At 36.1% G+C, this 16,119-nt stretch overlaps 1 protein-coding gene across 2 annotated transcripts in view; it reads left to right on the top strand.

The window, feature by feature from the left end:
• The window catches only part of IRAK4 (interleukin 1 receptor associated kinase 4), a 30,618-nt gene extending 20,120 nt beyond the window's left edge, over positions 1-10,498 (top strand). The window contains exons 7-12 of one of the 2 annotated variants that reach the window (XM_079938387.1): positions 851-965; positions 1,392-1,501; positions 4,902-5,085; positions 6,007-6,069; positions 8,441-8,599; positions 8,728-10,498. In XM_079938387.1, coding sequence (XP_079794513.1) covers positions 851-965; positions 1,392-1,501; positions 4,902-5,085; positions 6,007-6,069; positions 8,441-8,599; positions 8,728-8,763 — 667 coding nt within the window. In that variant the 3' untranslated portion in view covers positions 8,764-10,498. The remainder of the gene's footprint in view (positions 1-850; positions 966-1,391; positions 1,502-4,901; positions 5,086-6,006; positions 6,070-8,440; positions 8,600-8,727) is intronic. The other variant, XM_079938388.1, reaches the window with a different exon arrangement.
• Positions 10,499-16,119: the final 5,621 nt, after the last annotated feature.

The raw sequence follows: 16,119 nt of genomic DNA, 5'->3' as shown, positions 1-16,119 counted from the left end.
TTTTTAAAATGTGCCAATTTGGTGGAAAATGGAGCACTTACTGTCTTAATTTGCACTTCATAAAATATTTCTGGGCTCTCATATATATTTGCTCATTTAATTCTCACAGCATTCATGTTACATAATAAGTATTATTATCCACATTTACCAGGTAAAGTTGCTGAGGCTCAGTGAGGCTGTTAACTTGTGAGAGGTCACATTTCCAGGAGGTGGCAGAACTGGACTTTAAACTTAGGACTTTGAACCCAGGTTTCTTTCTGCTGTGTCACAGATGCCTGCAGTTTTGTTATACTTCAGCTCTATTTAGTTTTATTACTCTCAAGTATATAAAGAAACTCAAATTAGGTTGTAAATAATCAGACATGATTAAAGATCAAAAATATATGAATTAGATGTAATTAAAAATCAGATGTCTATAAATCAGTGTTTTGGATGTGTTAAAGAATTCTTGAAAGGATTGTCATACAAGTTTCAACACACTTCTTGAAATCTTGTTTGTGCTATCATTGAAAATTATACAAAACAAAGGTAAACATCAGCCTAGTTCTTAACCAAACTATTACAAGTACCAATGATCTGAATTATTGAGCTTTTGCTATAAAATCAAAAGCAGTTTTGCTTCTAATGTTGATTAATATTGACTGAAAGGAGAACTGTTTGCAGAAAATTATAAGCAGTTATAATAAACATATATAAAGATGTTAGAAACATATGTATCATATTACAGTGATATATAGCATATAATTATTTCTTGCTTTTTTTTTAAAGCTCTAAATTGAATAACTTGTAACCTACAGCTAAATATATGTATGTATCATAATAATTTTGAGTGGAAAATTATTTGTCACAGGTGTCAACATGAAAACTTAGTAGAACTACTTGGTTTCTCAAGTGATGGAGATGACCTCTGCTTAGTGTATGTTTACATGCCCAATGGTTCATTGCTAGACAGACTGTCTTGCTTGGTAAGATGTTTGTTCATCACATTGTTAGGTTTTATGTTTCTGTGTTGGAATACTGATATTTACTTTGTGACAGGATCATTTAAACTGTATTAGTCTTAATATTTTTCCTGGTCTGTGAAAACTATACAGTTGGTATGTAAACAACTGGAATTGCCTAGCAGGTGATAATCTAAAATGTAAAAATATCAGTCAAGGCTAGACTTTGAAGATGCTCTTATATATTTTTATTGTTAAATAAGAAATACTAATCCCCATTTGATCTTATTTAGAGATTATTTTTTAACAACTTAAAAAGTGATATTTGTAAATTCTTAGCAATGTAATATAATTGTCAGTAGCTGCTTAGAAAAAATCGTATTGTATATTGTCATAGATTTTTTTTATCCTCCTCTTTTTTTTTAATTGGTTTGTTTCTTACTTCATAAGGATGATACTCCACCACTCTCTTGGTGCATAAGATGCAAGATTGCTCAGGGTGCAGCTAATGGCCTCAGTTATTTACATGAAAACCATCATATTCATAGAGATATTAAAAGGTAAATGCTACCTTTACGAAGCTTTAGGAAAACTCTCTTAAAGAATAATTTTCTCTCACTCTTTCTATTCACTATTCACATGCACGTCTTAACCTGGAGCACTCCGTGAAAGCTCTCCTCACTAAGGATGTCTGTAATCTGCCTTATTTCAAACCCAGTGACCTATTTCCAGCATTCATCCTAATTTACCTTTTTAAAAAGAATAGTATGTTTTTTCTGTTCTTCTTGACCATTTTTGCTATGTCAAGATTATTTTCCTTCTTATTTTCTGGATCACTGCTCTTTTCTGAATCACTTTTATCCTCCACGGGTGCAGTTCAGTTATCTTTCTTGTTATGTATTTAGTTAGTTAACAAATATTAGTTGAACACACGACATGATAGGTACTGTAGATGGTATAGTTAGCAAAAGTAGCATTTGTAGCATCTGACAGCAATCAAATAATCACAAAATAATAACAGAACTTTAGTGTGTAGTCTATAGTATTAGTATAAAGAAGAGTTCCCTGAGGAAATGATATTTAAGCTGAGATCCAAAGAATGAACAGGAAATAAGTAGGCACAATTTGAGGGCAGCCATAGAAAATGGGGAAAGAACATTCTAGGAAGAAGGAACCACATATGTGAGACCAGTGTTGAAAGGGAACGTGGGAGCATGAAGAATTACAGGAAGTGAAATAAATGACTGAAGTGCGGAAATTCAAGGGGTGATTGATGTAATATAAAATTATGGAAGTAGGCAGAGAGCTAATCCCTGTAGGACCTAATAGACCAAAATAAGGACATTAATTTATCACAGGTGTAATCAGATGCCATTGAAAAATTGTAAGTAAGAATGTGGCACCACTTTTAAGTTTTGAGAATATCACTTTGACTTGAGTGTAGAGAATGGTTTGTAAGAAGGGGTAGCTTGGAGCCTATCATAGAAGGCTTGGTGGTAGCAGTTCATATGAAGAGACGTGAACAGATTTGAGAGCTTAAGATGGCAAGTCTTGCTGATTCTTGGCTGCAGGGGCATCAGGGAGAGTGACATATCAGGAGTGACACCAGGATTTATGGCTTCCAGAACTGAATTCTGGAATGATTGTGACATGATTCACTTATAGAGAAAGCACTGAAAGAGGACCAGGTTGGGGGTGGAAAATGTGAGTTCTCTTTTGTGCATGTTGTGTTAGAGGTTCCTTTAAGATATAGAAGTGAGTAGAGATGTTAATCAGTGTGATGTACATGTTGGAGCTGAAAGAAGTCTGAGCTGAAGACATCAATTTGTGTATTACTTGCATATGGGTGTTAATTGAAGAGCTATCATATGGTTGTCTTCACTTTAAGAGAGAACTAGATTAGGAAAAGTTCCCAAGATTTAGTACTGAGGAAATTCAAGACTTAATGGCCAAGTAGAAGAGAATGAGTCTAGAAAGGAATCTAAGAAAGTATTGCAAGTAAGCTGAAAACCAGGAGAGTGTGGTATCCCTGAGAACAAGGAAAGAGAGTTTCCCTAGAAGGACTAGTCAAAAGTGTCAATTGCTTTTTTAGAGGTCAGGATAAGGACTGAAAAATGTGGCATTTTAAAAAAATTTTTTTAAATGAGGCATTTGATTAGTGCCATGAAGGTCATTAGTGACTTAATGGAGACCTACTTCCATGTAGTAATTGGGTCAGAATTCAGGTTGTAGTTGAGCAGAGAATGGGAGCGAGAGAACTGAGAGGTGAGTATAGACAGTCTGATAAGACGTTTAGCCCATGAAGAGGGATAACTGGAAATTAGTGTGTCATTCAGGAAGTTTTTTTTTTAAGATGGCAGAGACTAAAGCATGTTTTTGTGTCTATGGGAAGAAGGAGGTGATAGAACAGAAAAGAGAAATGAAATAATTTATAGCATAAGGTTCCTGAGAATGTAGAAAGGAGTCCAAGTAGAGGGACTAGCCTCAGATAAGAGAAGAGACACCATCTCCCATCCCTTACACATTGGTGTATTCCAGTTGGTGTGTTCTTACCTCATCGTCTCTTTGGTTCATCCTACATATTCTTGCTGAGTGATATATTGACTTTAACTTCTACCTCTATGTGGGCAACTCTCAAATCGGTATCATTAGCCTCCAGTCCTATATTTTCAGTGTTTACAGACCAAATCACCCCACCGAGATGTCCCACAGCAGCCCGTAAGTCAACATGTCAGAAATCACTCATTCCTCTTCTAACACAAGTTCTTCCTTCTGTATTTCTTTCCTAATCAAATGAAGTCAGTATTCATCCTGTCTCCCAAGCTAAAGACTTTCTCATTCCCCATATCATACAAATTACAAAGTTCTATTGAGTGTGCCTCAAAATTTGCACCTCCTTTTTCTCCCCAGCCTTTATTTACACTCTATCTCTTGTTTGCTTTATTACAAACTTTCCTGGTCATCCTTTAACCAGTCTGTACCAGTTCTCATCTATGCAGTACTATACTGACAGGTTGTGGTCCTAAAAATCAAGTCTGATAACATCAATTCCCTACTATGAACCCATTAGCTGGTATCCTGCTGCTCACAGGATAAAGTTCAAGCTCTCCTCATGTTCCACTGACACCAGTTTCTTCAAATTGATCATATGTTTTTTGTTTTCTTCACTGTGTTCATGTTGCTCCATTTGTCTGAGATGCCTTTCTTTCCTTCTTTTAACCTCAACTTGTAACAGTCCTTCAAGACTATGCACTCTTTTCACCTTCTACTTGGAATTTTCTGCAGTTCTTCCAGACACATGGTTGTTCTCTCAGCATTTTGTGCCTAATATCACCATTATGAATACTTACTGGATTTTAAAAAATTATTCCTATACCTTTGTTACAGATAAAATTCGAAGATAGCCCCCATGCCCAGCCCTGAGCTTAAATACTATAAAACATTGGGGGTCCTCAATAAAGTTTTGTTGAATGAAAGTATGAGTGTAGGAGCACATGCATAAAATGAATGAATGAAGGTCTTTTAGCCATATTCTTTCCTCTTCAAAAGATTTCAGATAATACCCCCCAAGAAATGAAATAAATAATTAAGAAACTTTAGTTGAAAATTTGTTTTTAAATGAATTGGGATATTTTAGGAAAGGAATTAAGAAGGGTGCTTTAGGACACTTTGAGGGAAGTTACCTTGTAATAAATTATTTGTGAAATAATAAAAATATCTCTCACTAATATCAACAGCTTTATTTCACTTTTACTCTCCTTAGATTTTCCCTCAAGAAACAATAAGGAAAAGAAGACAATTTTATTTCTCTTTAGCTTTAATCTGAAATTCTCATTTATTTACACAAATTTCAGGCTTTTATGATGTATATTATAAAGTGGGATACTGTATAAATACAAACATTCATATGCCTACCTAAGGAACTATTTGATTTGCTTGAAAAGAAAAACTTTTTTTCAGTGCAAATATCTTACTAGACGAAGACTTTACAGCCAAAATATCTGACTTTGGGCTTGCACGGGCTTCTGAGAAGTTTGCCCAAACAGTCCTGACAAGCAGAATTGTGGGAACAACAGCTTATATGGCACCAGAAGCTTTGCGAGGAGAAATAACAGCCAAATCTGACATCTACAGCTTTGGTGTGGTAAGTTTCATATATATATATGTACACACACACACACACACACACACACACACATACACACACATGTAAAATAATATATATATAATTAGTAACAATAATCATTTTGGCTGTACTTGTGAAATTGAAATAGAATATTTTGAATACATCTGTGTTGCTTAGCTCTCTTACATAAAGATTAAAATTGTTCACTTTAACCTCTAGTTAAATGAGAAAGTTATAAAAACTACTCTGAATTTGTAAAACTTTTAAATTGATTTCTGAAATTACTGCATGAAATAATTTTTTGCCACATGAATTAATATGAAACTTGAATTAATGCATAAAACAAATTGTGTCATACAGTATGCACTTTAATGTCATGTTTTAAAAATGAAATATTTTTTGAAGGAAATATGCTTTGGCATTTTCTGATCTACCAGTCTGTTCCTAATAACTTTTATGATGGTATGAGGAGTGGATGGGAGTGGTTGGAGAAATTGGGTGCTTCTTTATCTTATTTATTCATATGTGTTTCACTTACGGATATTTATCTTCATAGTACTGTGAAGTTAAGGCACAGGGTTCTAGGATATGCCTGAGGTTTAGAAAATAATATTCTCCTAAGAACCAGAGAAAATTATTCTTGTGAAAAATCCTCTGCAAGACAGGAAAAGCAGTGTCCAGAACACATGTTGAGGGGGTGCTGATTGTTTAGTAAGTTGCCAGTAGAAAAGAACTGCTTGTGGGTATGGGCGGGATCCGAGGTGTCCCGGAAGAAAGAGTGGTCAGAAATGACCACAGCTCGTGTTCTTTCCGCTTTCATGCCTAAAGGGCATCATGCAGTGTGTGGAAATTGTTCATCAGATTTCATAATCAGTTATGTTCCTTCTAGTTTCTATATGTTGTCTCGAGTCATATTAATGGATTTTACTTTCTTCTTAGGTTTTACTAGAAATAATAACTGGACTTCCAGCTGTGGATGAACACCGTGAACCTCAGTTATTGGTAATTGAAAGATTTCATTTTTTCCAGTCCTTTTCTATATGCATTTAGAATCTAAATTTCTGTGGGTAAATTTGGTATCTAGAAATGTCATTTTCTATTGGCAGTCTTTCTGTTGGCAATTACGTAGTGGCATATGGAAAGAGCATCAAATATTTCTAATCTCAGCTCTGCCTTGAAATATTTGTGAAGCTTGGAAAAGACACATATATTCTATGTTCTAGTTTCTTTGTGTCTAAAATCACAATAGGGCTATATGATTTATGAGGTCTCCTCCAGTATATGTTTATTTTGTTACTTTCATGGTGATTACTAATAGCAGAGAGGAAAAGCAACATTTGCTTCCTTTGAAATTTATATCAGAATAGAATTGCTAATAAAATTCTTTATCCATTTCTATTATGGAGTATTTTTTAATAAAGTTATCATAGAAAATTTTACCTGTGTGTTATATTAGGCATTCATTGACAATTATATAAATAGACTAACTGAATGCTAAAACTATAGGAAAATTATGCCATGCCTTTTTTTTCTATATATTAAATTTTAAGAACTTGGAGAGTCTTCTAATAAAATTAAAGACTTACAGAAATACCTAGTACTATATATAAGTTTTTCTTAAAATTAGTTAAATAACTACACTGACTTTATTCTAATTTATGTGTTCTAATGGAACAAGCCAGTGTGACAAATTCAGACAACATGTGTATACCAGATTATTCCCCTAGAATGAGGATTAGAAAGTCAAAAGGTATAATATATTTGCTCAAAGGCTTGGTGCCATACTTTTAAGAAATACCATAATATCTCTATATTACAATATTGCTACAAGTGTCCCTTATAAAACTATATATTACAAAGCTTTCCATGGGTTCCTGGATATGTAGTAATGAATATTACATGCTATATAGTATTTCACATTAAAATATATTTATAAAACATAGTTGTGAAAAGTTAATATTTTTGTAATATTTCATAATATTTTACAGTAGCACATAGTGAAATTTTGTCTTATCAAAGAAATAAAATCCTCTGTCCCATTGGTTCTTGGAGGTCAGGAAAGAAGCCTGGGCTGGAGTTACAATTTTTGAGCTGTTCGTGTACAGGCATGCCAAAGCTTTGCGTGTTGATTGGATTATACAGAGAAAGTGTGTAGGTGGAAAATATAGGAGGAAAAAGTTACTGCAAAGTAGGGTTTTAAATGACAAATTTATTCTCTCATAGTTCTGGAAGCCAGAAGTCTGAAATAAAAATTTTGTCAGGGCTACATTCCCTCTGGAGACTCTAGGGGAGAGTCTTCCCTTGCCTCTTCCAGCTTCCAGGGGCTGTTGACATTCCTTGACTTGTATGCACATCCCTCCAATTTCTGCCTCTGTGATCACATTGTCTTCTCCTTTGTGTCTTTTTTTTTTCTTCTTTCTGTCTCTTAAACAGATGCTTGTCATTGGATTTAGGGCCCACCTGGGTAATCCAGGATGATCTCATCTCAAAATGCTTAGCTTAATTACATCTGCAAAGACCTTTTCTCCAAATACAGTCACATTCACAGGTTCTGGGGATTAGGACTTGGACATATCTTTTGGGGACTACCGCTCAACCCACTACACCATTCTAGTCCACCTCTCTCCCGATTGATTATCTGTTCATCGTGGCCCTGCCCCCTTTCTCTTCCTCGCTCTTTCTCTTTGATTCAACAGTGTGAGTACACATAGAGAAGTGTGCCTGTGCAGGGAGGGGCTCTGCATTCAGAAGCTGGAATTGCGTCATCAGAAGCACAGCAAAGAAGCAGACCTCCTTGTGCTGGCCGCCAGTAAATACTGCTGAGTACATGAGAGCAATTAGCTCAGACACATAAATACAAAAACCAATAGGCGGGTTTCCCTGGTGGCGCAGTGGTTGAGAGTCAACCTGACGATGCAGGGGACACGGGTTCGTGCCCCGATCCCACATGCCGCGGAGCGGCTGGGCCCATGAGCCATGGCCGCTGAGCCTGCACGTCCAGAGCCTGTGCTCCGCAACGTGAGAGGCCACAACAGTGAGAGCCCCGCGTACCGCAAAAAAAAAAAAAAAAAAAGGCAAATGGCTGAAAGTTTCTAGGAGGGAGGTATATATGTATGCATAAGTAAGTAAGTAAATAAATAGAGCTTCTCCTAGATGTCTTCAATTCTTAATAAGGTTACAACGGTAGATAGTAAACTAAGAGTAAATGTTATTATGATGTAGATTAAATAATTTAAATGTATTCTTTTATAATATAATTGATAATATAGGTTAATTATAATATAAATATTATTTATTTATAAATACATTTATAAATTTATCTGATTTGTTTCCCTTTTATTTGACACTCAAAGTTTTAACATTTGTCTTAAAGCTGGATATTAAAGAAGAAATTGAAGATGAAGAAAAGACAATTGAAGATTATATTGATACGAAGATGAATGACATTGATCCCACTTCCATTGAAACTATGTACTCTGTTGCCAGTCAATGTCTGCATGAAAAGAAAAATAAAAGACCAGACATTAAGAAGGTAATTTTTTTTACATATATTTAAAAAGTGAAGGAGGTGGGGTTTGTCATTTTTTCCTAAGTGTACATTTCAAACCAACTATTTAATGTGGTTCTTTTGTTTTTTCTATCTTTCTTTCTTTATAAAAGGTTCAACAACTGCTGCAAGAAATCACAGCTTCTTAAAACTTTACTGGAATAGACTCTTGGGTTTTTATATACAGCTATCTAAATTATTTTTTAAACTAAGATTTTTTTGTAAGCATTCTTCTTTACCTTTGACAAGGCAGCATGATGAAGTGCAGTGGTTATTAAAGCTTGTGTAGAAGCCCCAATATATAGAACAAACAAAAGTAGAGCCACTGTAGCAACACTTAGCCCTGCTTTCACTCTGAGGTCTTACCGTAATCCCTGAGATCTCCTTGGAACCTTACCAAACACAGTATGAAAACTCAGAATTAACAAAAAAGAGGACTGAACTATAGGGTGAAAAGACCCTGGGCTGAAGCCTGACTCCACTACTAATTTTCTGTAAAGCTTTGGGCAACCTCTTAGCTGCTTTGAACCTTGGTTTCTTCACCTGTAACGTTGGACTAATTATCTACTGTGCCTCTCTGACAGGTAGTCATGAAAATCAAGTGATGCAGAATATGTACAGGCACTTTGTAACTTGTAAAGTGATATAAAATTTAATGTTTACATAAATGATTATAAAATCCTATTACAGTCATTTGTTTATAGGGTCATGTTCACAGTGTGCTATTTTAAGCAATCATTCACCATAAGCCAGTTATGCCCTGATGATACTCCCATGATGATATGGCCATTGTTAGATTATGTTATATGGGAAATTTGAAAGCATTTGCAGATGCAGTTATAGTCCCTCATCAGCTGACTTTGACTGTCAATAAGGAGATGCTGCTTTGGGGGCTGGACCTAATAAGGTGAGCTTAGAAGAGCTTACAAGAAGTCTGAGAGATTCTCCTGTAGGCCTTGAGGTAAGCTACCATGTTGTAGGAAGGCCACATTGGCTAAGATCTATGGGTGGACTTTAGGAGATGAAAGCTACCTTCCAGCTATCAGCCAGCAAGACAAAATTGGAACCTTCGTTGTACAGCCTCAAGAAACTGAATTCTTCCAACAACCTAAATTAGCTTAAAAGAGTGCTCCAAACTTCAGATGATACCATAGCCCCCGCTGACACCTAAATTTCGGCCTTGTGAGAACCTCAGTAGCAAACATGGACTTCTGTGCCTGGACATGCAGAACTGTGAGATAATAAATAAGTTGCTATAAGCCACCAAGTTTGTGGTAATTTTTTATGCAGCAATAGAAAATGAATACAGATATTCTCATGATGATTCTCCAACAGGGATACCCCATCATGTTCACAGGTTCTGTCCACAATACCAAGTATCTGCAATTATTCATTCATTCAATAATCTTGGTATCATTAGTTCTTTCATTAACACACTCAAAACAAGAGTATGTAGAGTGAGCTATAGTAGAAGATGATCATCCTCTATATTGTACTGTTTAGACCTTCCTAAATGCTTTCTTGGGAAACAGAGATAGTACTGTTTTCAAATCACCTTTATAAACTAAGCATTTAAGCAAAAAACATTTGCTAGTTGAAAAGCAAAATAAATAAAATGACTTGGTCACATTAATCTCAACAGGAACTCACATAATTTGAGGCACAGTATGGCTTATAACCCTGAAAATAATAATGTTATTTTAAAATATAATGAGGGACTTCCCTGGTGGTCCAGTGGTTAAAACTCCATGCTCCCAATGCAAGGGACACGGGTTCGATCCCTGGTTGGGGAACTAAGATCCCATGCCCCGTGGCATGGCCAAATAAAATAAAATTATTAAAAAAAATTTTTTAAATAAAATATAATGGGGCTTCCCTGGTGGCGTGGGGTGGCCCGTGAGTTAACTATTACTTGAAATAAAAGCATATATGTAAAATGCCATGGATGTAGCTGTGGTTATGGGCTGTGACCAAACCATATTAAAAATTTTTTAATGAGTAACCTGTTTCATTGATTTTGAAAATTTCACAGTATAATTTGGTAGATGTTTCCATTCCATCAAATGGAATTGATATCAGACTTTCCAAAATTAGGCATGGCTTCTCTCTCAGGATAAGACTGTACCTTAACTCTTTTGAGAGCCACAATACAGTCAATCCAAGATTCCAAAGCAAGATTCCACACGGTTTCATGCCTGATGGTGTGTGATGCATCGTGGACCCTTGAACTTGTGTGACTCACTTAACTCTAGGAATGAACAGCAGGGGGGTTGCCCTCAGCTTGCAGCTGAGCAGGACTTGACTAAAGTTCTGAGGAGAATAATGTACAGGCTCTTTTCACTGTTTCCTCAAGGCAGAATTTAATGGCCTGTGGCATGGATCGAGAAAATATGAGAAATGATTAACAAGGACCTAGAAGAACTAAAAAACAAACAGTGATGGACAACACAATGAATGAAATGAAAAATACACTAGAAGGAATCAATAGCAAAATAACTGAGACAGAAGAATTAATAAGTGAGCTGGAAGACAGAATGGTGGAAATGACTGCCAAGGAGCAGAATAATTAAAAAAGAATGAAAAGAGGGCTTCCCTGGTGGCACAGTGGTTGAGAGTCCGCCTGCCGATGTAGGGGACACGGGTTCGTGCCCCATTCCGGGAGGATCCCAAATGCTGCGGAGCAGCTGGGCCCGTGAGCCATGGCCACTGAGCCTGCGCGTCCGGAGCCTGTGCTCCACAACGGGAGAAGCCACAACAGTGAGAGGCCCGCGTACAGGAAAAAAAAAAAAAAGAATGAAAAGAAATGAGGACAGTCTCAGAGACCTCTGAGACAACATTAAATGAACCAACATTTGAATTATGTGTCCCAGAAGAAGAAGACAAAGAGAAAGGGTCTGAGAAAATATCTGATGAGATTACAGTCAAAAACCCCATAACATGGGAAAGGAAATAGCCATCCAAGCTCAGGAAGCACAGAGAGTCCCATACAGGATAAATGCAAGGAGAAACACACCAAAGCACATATTAATTAAACTAACAAAAATTAAATTCAAAGAAAAACATTGAAAGCAGCAAGGAAAAAGGAAAAAATAACATACAAGGGAATCCCCATAAAGTTATCAGCTGATCTTTCAGCAGAAACTCTGCAGGCCAGAAGGGAGTGGCAGGATATAATTAAAGGAATGAAAGGGAAAAACCTATAACCAAGATTACTCCACCCAGCAAGGATCTCATTCAGATCTGACAGAGAAATCAAAAGCTTTACAAGCAAGCAAAAGCTAAGAGAATTCAGCACCACCAAATCAGCCTTACAACAAATGCTAAAGGAACTTCTCTAGGTAGGAAACACAAGAGAAAAAAAAAAAAGACCTACAAAAACAAACCCAAAACAATAAAGACAATGGTAATAGGAACATACATATCGATAATTACCTTAAATGCAAATGGCATAAATGTTCCAACCAACAGACACGGACTGATTGAATAGAAACAAAAACAAGACTCATATATATGCTATCTCCAAGAGACCCACTTCAGACCTAGAGACACATATAGACTGAAAGTGAGGGGATGGAAGAATATATTCCATGCAAATGGAAATGAAAAGTAAGCTGGAGTAGCAATACTTATATCAGACAAAATAGACTTTAAAATAAAGACTGTTACAAGAGATAAGGAAGGACACTATGTAATGATCAAGGGATCAATCCAAACAGAAGATATAACAATTGTAAATATTTATGCACCCAACATAGGAGCACCTCAATACATAAAGCAAATGCTAACAGCCATAAAAGGGGAAATCGACCGTAACACAATCATAGTAGGGGACTTTAACACCCCATTTTCACCAATGGACAGATCATCCAAACTGAAAATATATAAGAAAACACAAGCTTTAAATGACATTAAACAAGATGCACTTAATTGATATTTGTAGGACATTCCATGCAAAAACAACAGAATACACTTTCTTCTCAAGTGCTCATGGAACATTCTCCAGGATAGATCACATCTTGGGTCACAAATCAAGCCTCGGTAAACTTAAGAAAATTTAAATTGTATCAAGCATATTTTCTGACCACAACGCTATGAAATTAGAAAGCAATTACAGGAAAAATAGTGTAAAAAACACAAACAGTGGGCTTCCCTGGTGGTGCAGTGGTTGAGAGTCTGCCTGCTGATGGAAGGGACACAGGTTCATGCCCCGGTCTGGGAAGATCCCACATGCCACGGAGCGGCTGGGCCCATGAGCCATGGCCACTGAGCCTGCACGTCCAGAGCCTGTGCTCCACAACAGGAGAGGCCACAACAGTGAGAGGCCTGCGTACCGCAAAAAAAAAAAAAAAAAAAAAGCAAACAATAAAAAACACAAACATATGGAGACTAAACAATATGCTACTAAATAACAAAGAGATCACTCAAGAAATCAAAGAGGAAATCAAAAACACATAGAAACAAATGACAATGAGAACACATGACCCAAAACCTATGGGATGCACCAAAAGCAGTCCTAAGAAACTTGACAGCAAATTAATCCTACCTCAAGAAAAAAGAAAAATCTCAAACAACCTAACCTTACACCTAAAGCGACTGGAGAAAGAACAAACAAAACCCAAAGCTAGTAGAAGTAAAGAAATCACAAAAATCAGAGCAGAAATAAATGAAATAGAAGTGAAGAAAACAGTAGCAAAAATTAATGAAACTAAAAGCTGGTTCTTTGAAAAGATAAACAAAATAGGTAAACCTTTAGCCAGACTCATCAAGAAAAAGAGGGAGAGGACTCAAATCAGTAAAATTAGAAATTAAAAAGGAGAAGTTACAACTGACACCACAGAAATACAAAAAATCATAAGAGACTACTACAAGCAACTCTATGCCAATAAAATGGACAACCTGGAAGAAATGGAAAAATTTTAAGAAAGGTGCAACCTTCCAAGACTGAACCAGGAAGAAATAGAAAATATGAACAGACTAATCACAAGTAATGCAATTGAAATTGCGATTAAAAATCTTCCAAAACGGGCTTCCCTGGTGGCGCAGTGGTTGAGAGTCCACCTGCCGATGCAGGGGACACGGGTTCATGCCCCGGTCCGGGAAGATTCCACATGCCATGGAGTGGCTGGGCCCATGAGCCATGGCCGCTGAGCCTGCACATCCAGAGCATTTACAGGTTCCAGAAAATAGGACAAATCTCAATGAATTTCAAAATATTTAAATCTTACAAAGCATGTATTCCAACCACAGGAGAATGAAATTAGAAATTAATAACAGAAGGAAATTTGGGGAATTCACCAATATGTGTAAATTAAACAAAACACTCTTAAATAGCCAATGAGTAAATAAGGAATCATGAGGCAAATTATAAAATACTTTGAGAGGAATGAAAAACACACAACAAAACTCATGCAGCAAAAGCAGTGCCCAAAGTAGACACAAAAATTTCCCCCCAGAATTCTAGCAAGCTGAATCCAGCAACATATAAATAGGATTACATACCAAAACCAAGTAGAATGTATCCCAGAAATGCAAAGTTGGTTCAGCATACAAAAATCAGTGACTATAAAACACCATTTAAATAGAATAAAAGACAAAACCCACATGATTACATCAATAGAGAAAGCATTTGACAAAATCCAACACTCACCAATTAAGAATAGAAGGTAACTTAACTTCCTCAATCTGATAAAGGCCATCTAAAACAAAATAAAACAAACACCCCCTCCCCCCCCATTAGTATCATATAGAATAGCCAAGAATAGCCAAAATATTATTTAAAAAAGAAGTACAAAGTTGAGGACTCACATTTCCCAGTTATGAAAATACAGTAATCAAAACAGTGTGATGCTGGCATAAGGACAGACATATAGATCAATGACATAGAATTGAAAGTCCAGAACTAAACTCTTACATATATGGTCAATCGTTTGCCAAGACCATTCCATGGAGGAAAGAATGGTTTTTTCAATAGATGGTGCTGGGACAATTGGATATCTACCTGGAAAAGAATGAGTAGGACCCTTACCTCACATCATATACAAAAATTAACTCAAAATGGGTGAAATACCTAAAGGTAAGAGCTAAAATTACAAAACTCTTAAAAGAAAACAGGTGTAAATATTTGTGACCCTGGATTAGGCAACTGTTTCTTAAATCTGACACCAAGAGTACAGAAAAAACAGAAAGAAAAAAAAGGATAAATTGGACTTCACCAAAATTCTAAACTTTTGTGTATCAAAGGACGTCACCCAAGAAAGTGAAAAGACAATCAATAGAATGGCATATGTGAAAATAATATGTGATTAGAATCTACTATCCAGAATATACAAAACACTCTTACAGGCAATAATAAAAATAATTTCAAAATAGGCAAAGGATTTGAATAGAAATTTCTCCAAGGAAGATATACAAATGGCCAATAAGCACATGAAAAGGTGCTCAGCAGCATTAGTCATTAGGGAAATACAAATCAAAACCACAATGAGATACCCCTATAGCTATTACAAATATTGGTGAGGATGTGGGGAAATTGGGAACTTTGTACATTGCTGATGGGAATATAAATGGTGCAGCCATTGTGGAAAATAGATTGGTAGCTCTTCACAAAGTTAAACATAGAATTACCAATGACACAGCAATTCCACTCCTGGGTGTGTATCCAAAAGAACTGAACACAGGTACTAAAAAAATACGTGTACACATCTGTTCATAGCTTCTCCCAGAACTGGCAAATGGTCCCAAGGAAGTAGTAGCCCTACATACTGGGTTCATCGCTTTGGATTTATGTTTTCTCCCATATCTTGGTTCTATATTTCATCACTACCTTAGTAGCACACTGATGCCTTTGAGCAGAATTTTTCCCCTAGTTTTCCTCAGGGAAAGGTTTGATCTGAATTACCCGATATTTTCCTAGTTTAAGTAGAATAATATTGATTCTATCCTGGATACTCTTCTTTCTAGACCTTTGTATCTTATCTACTTATGGAGTTTCAAATATCATCCATATGCATATGGATAGATTCTTGTAGTTCTCATCTTTAGCCAACCAGTCTGAAATATATACCTTTCTCCCAAACAACTGCACTTCCTGGAATTTCTTGAACATGACATCTGTGTATCTGGGCATATGGTCGTCCATCTTTCTATTCCGCTTTGAATGCTCTTCCCTCTGCTGTCCACCCGGCAAACTCATAACAGTTTTTTAAAATTCAATGCTGGTATCCACTCCACAGTCTTTTCTGATTCCCCATGCAGAAGTAGGTGCCTCTCCTCTGTGTTCCCACAGTATCCCAAGAATAATTAATAATAATAATGTTATGTACATTAATTTATAAACTTATAATTTTAAAAAATTATATGTTGCACTGTTTTTATTAAATAATTTAAGGACTATTCAAAATGCTTCCCCTATATTAACTTATCTCTCATAACAATCCTATGAATCTGATGACATTATTATTCACATTTTATAAATGAGGAAATTGAAGTGAAGTAACTTGCCCAAG

Source organism: Stenella coeruleoalba, assembly GCF_951394435.1.
Source record: "Stenella coeruleoalba genome assembly, chromosome: 11".
In the NCBI taxonomy this organism is placed as follows: Eukaryota; Metazoa; Chordata; class Mammalia; order Artiodactyla; family Delphinidae; genus Stenella; species Stenella coeruleoalba.
The sequence above is the reverse complement of the archived record's forward strand: the minus strand, read 5'-3'. Positions and strand labels throughout refer to the sequence as shown.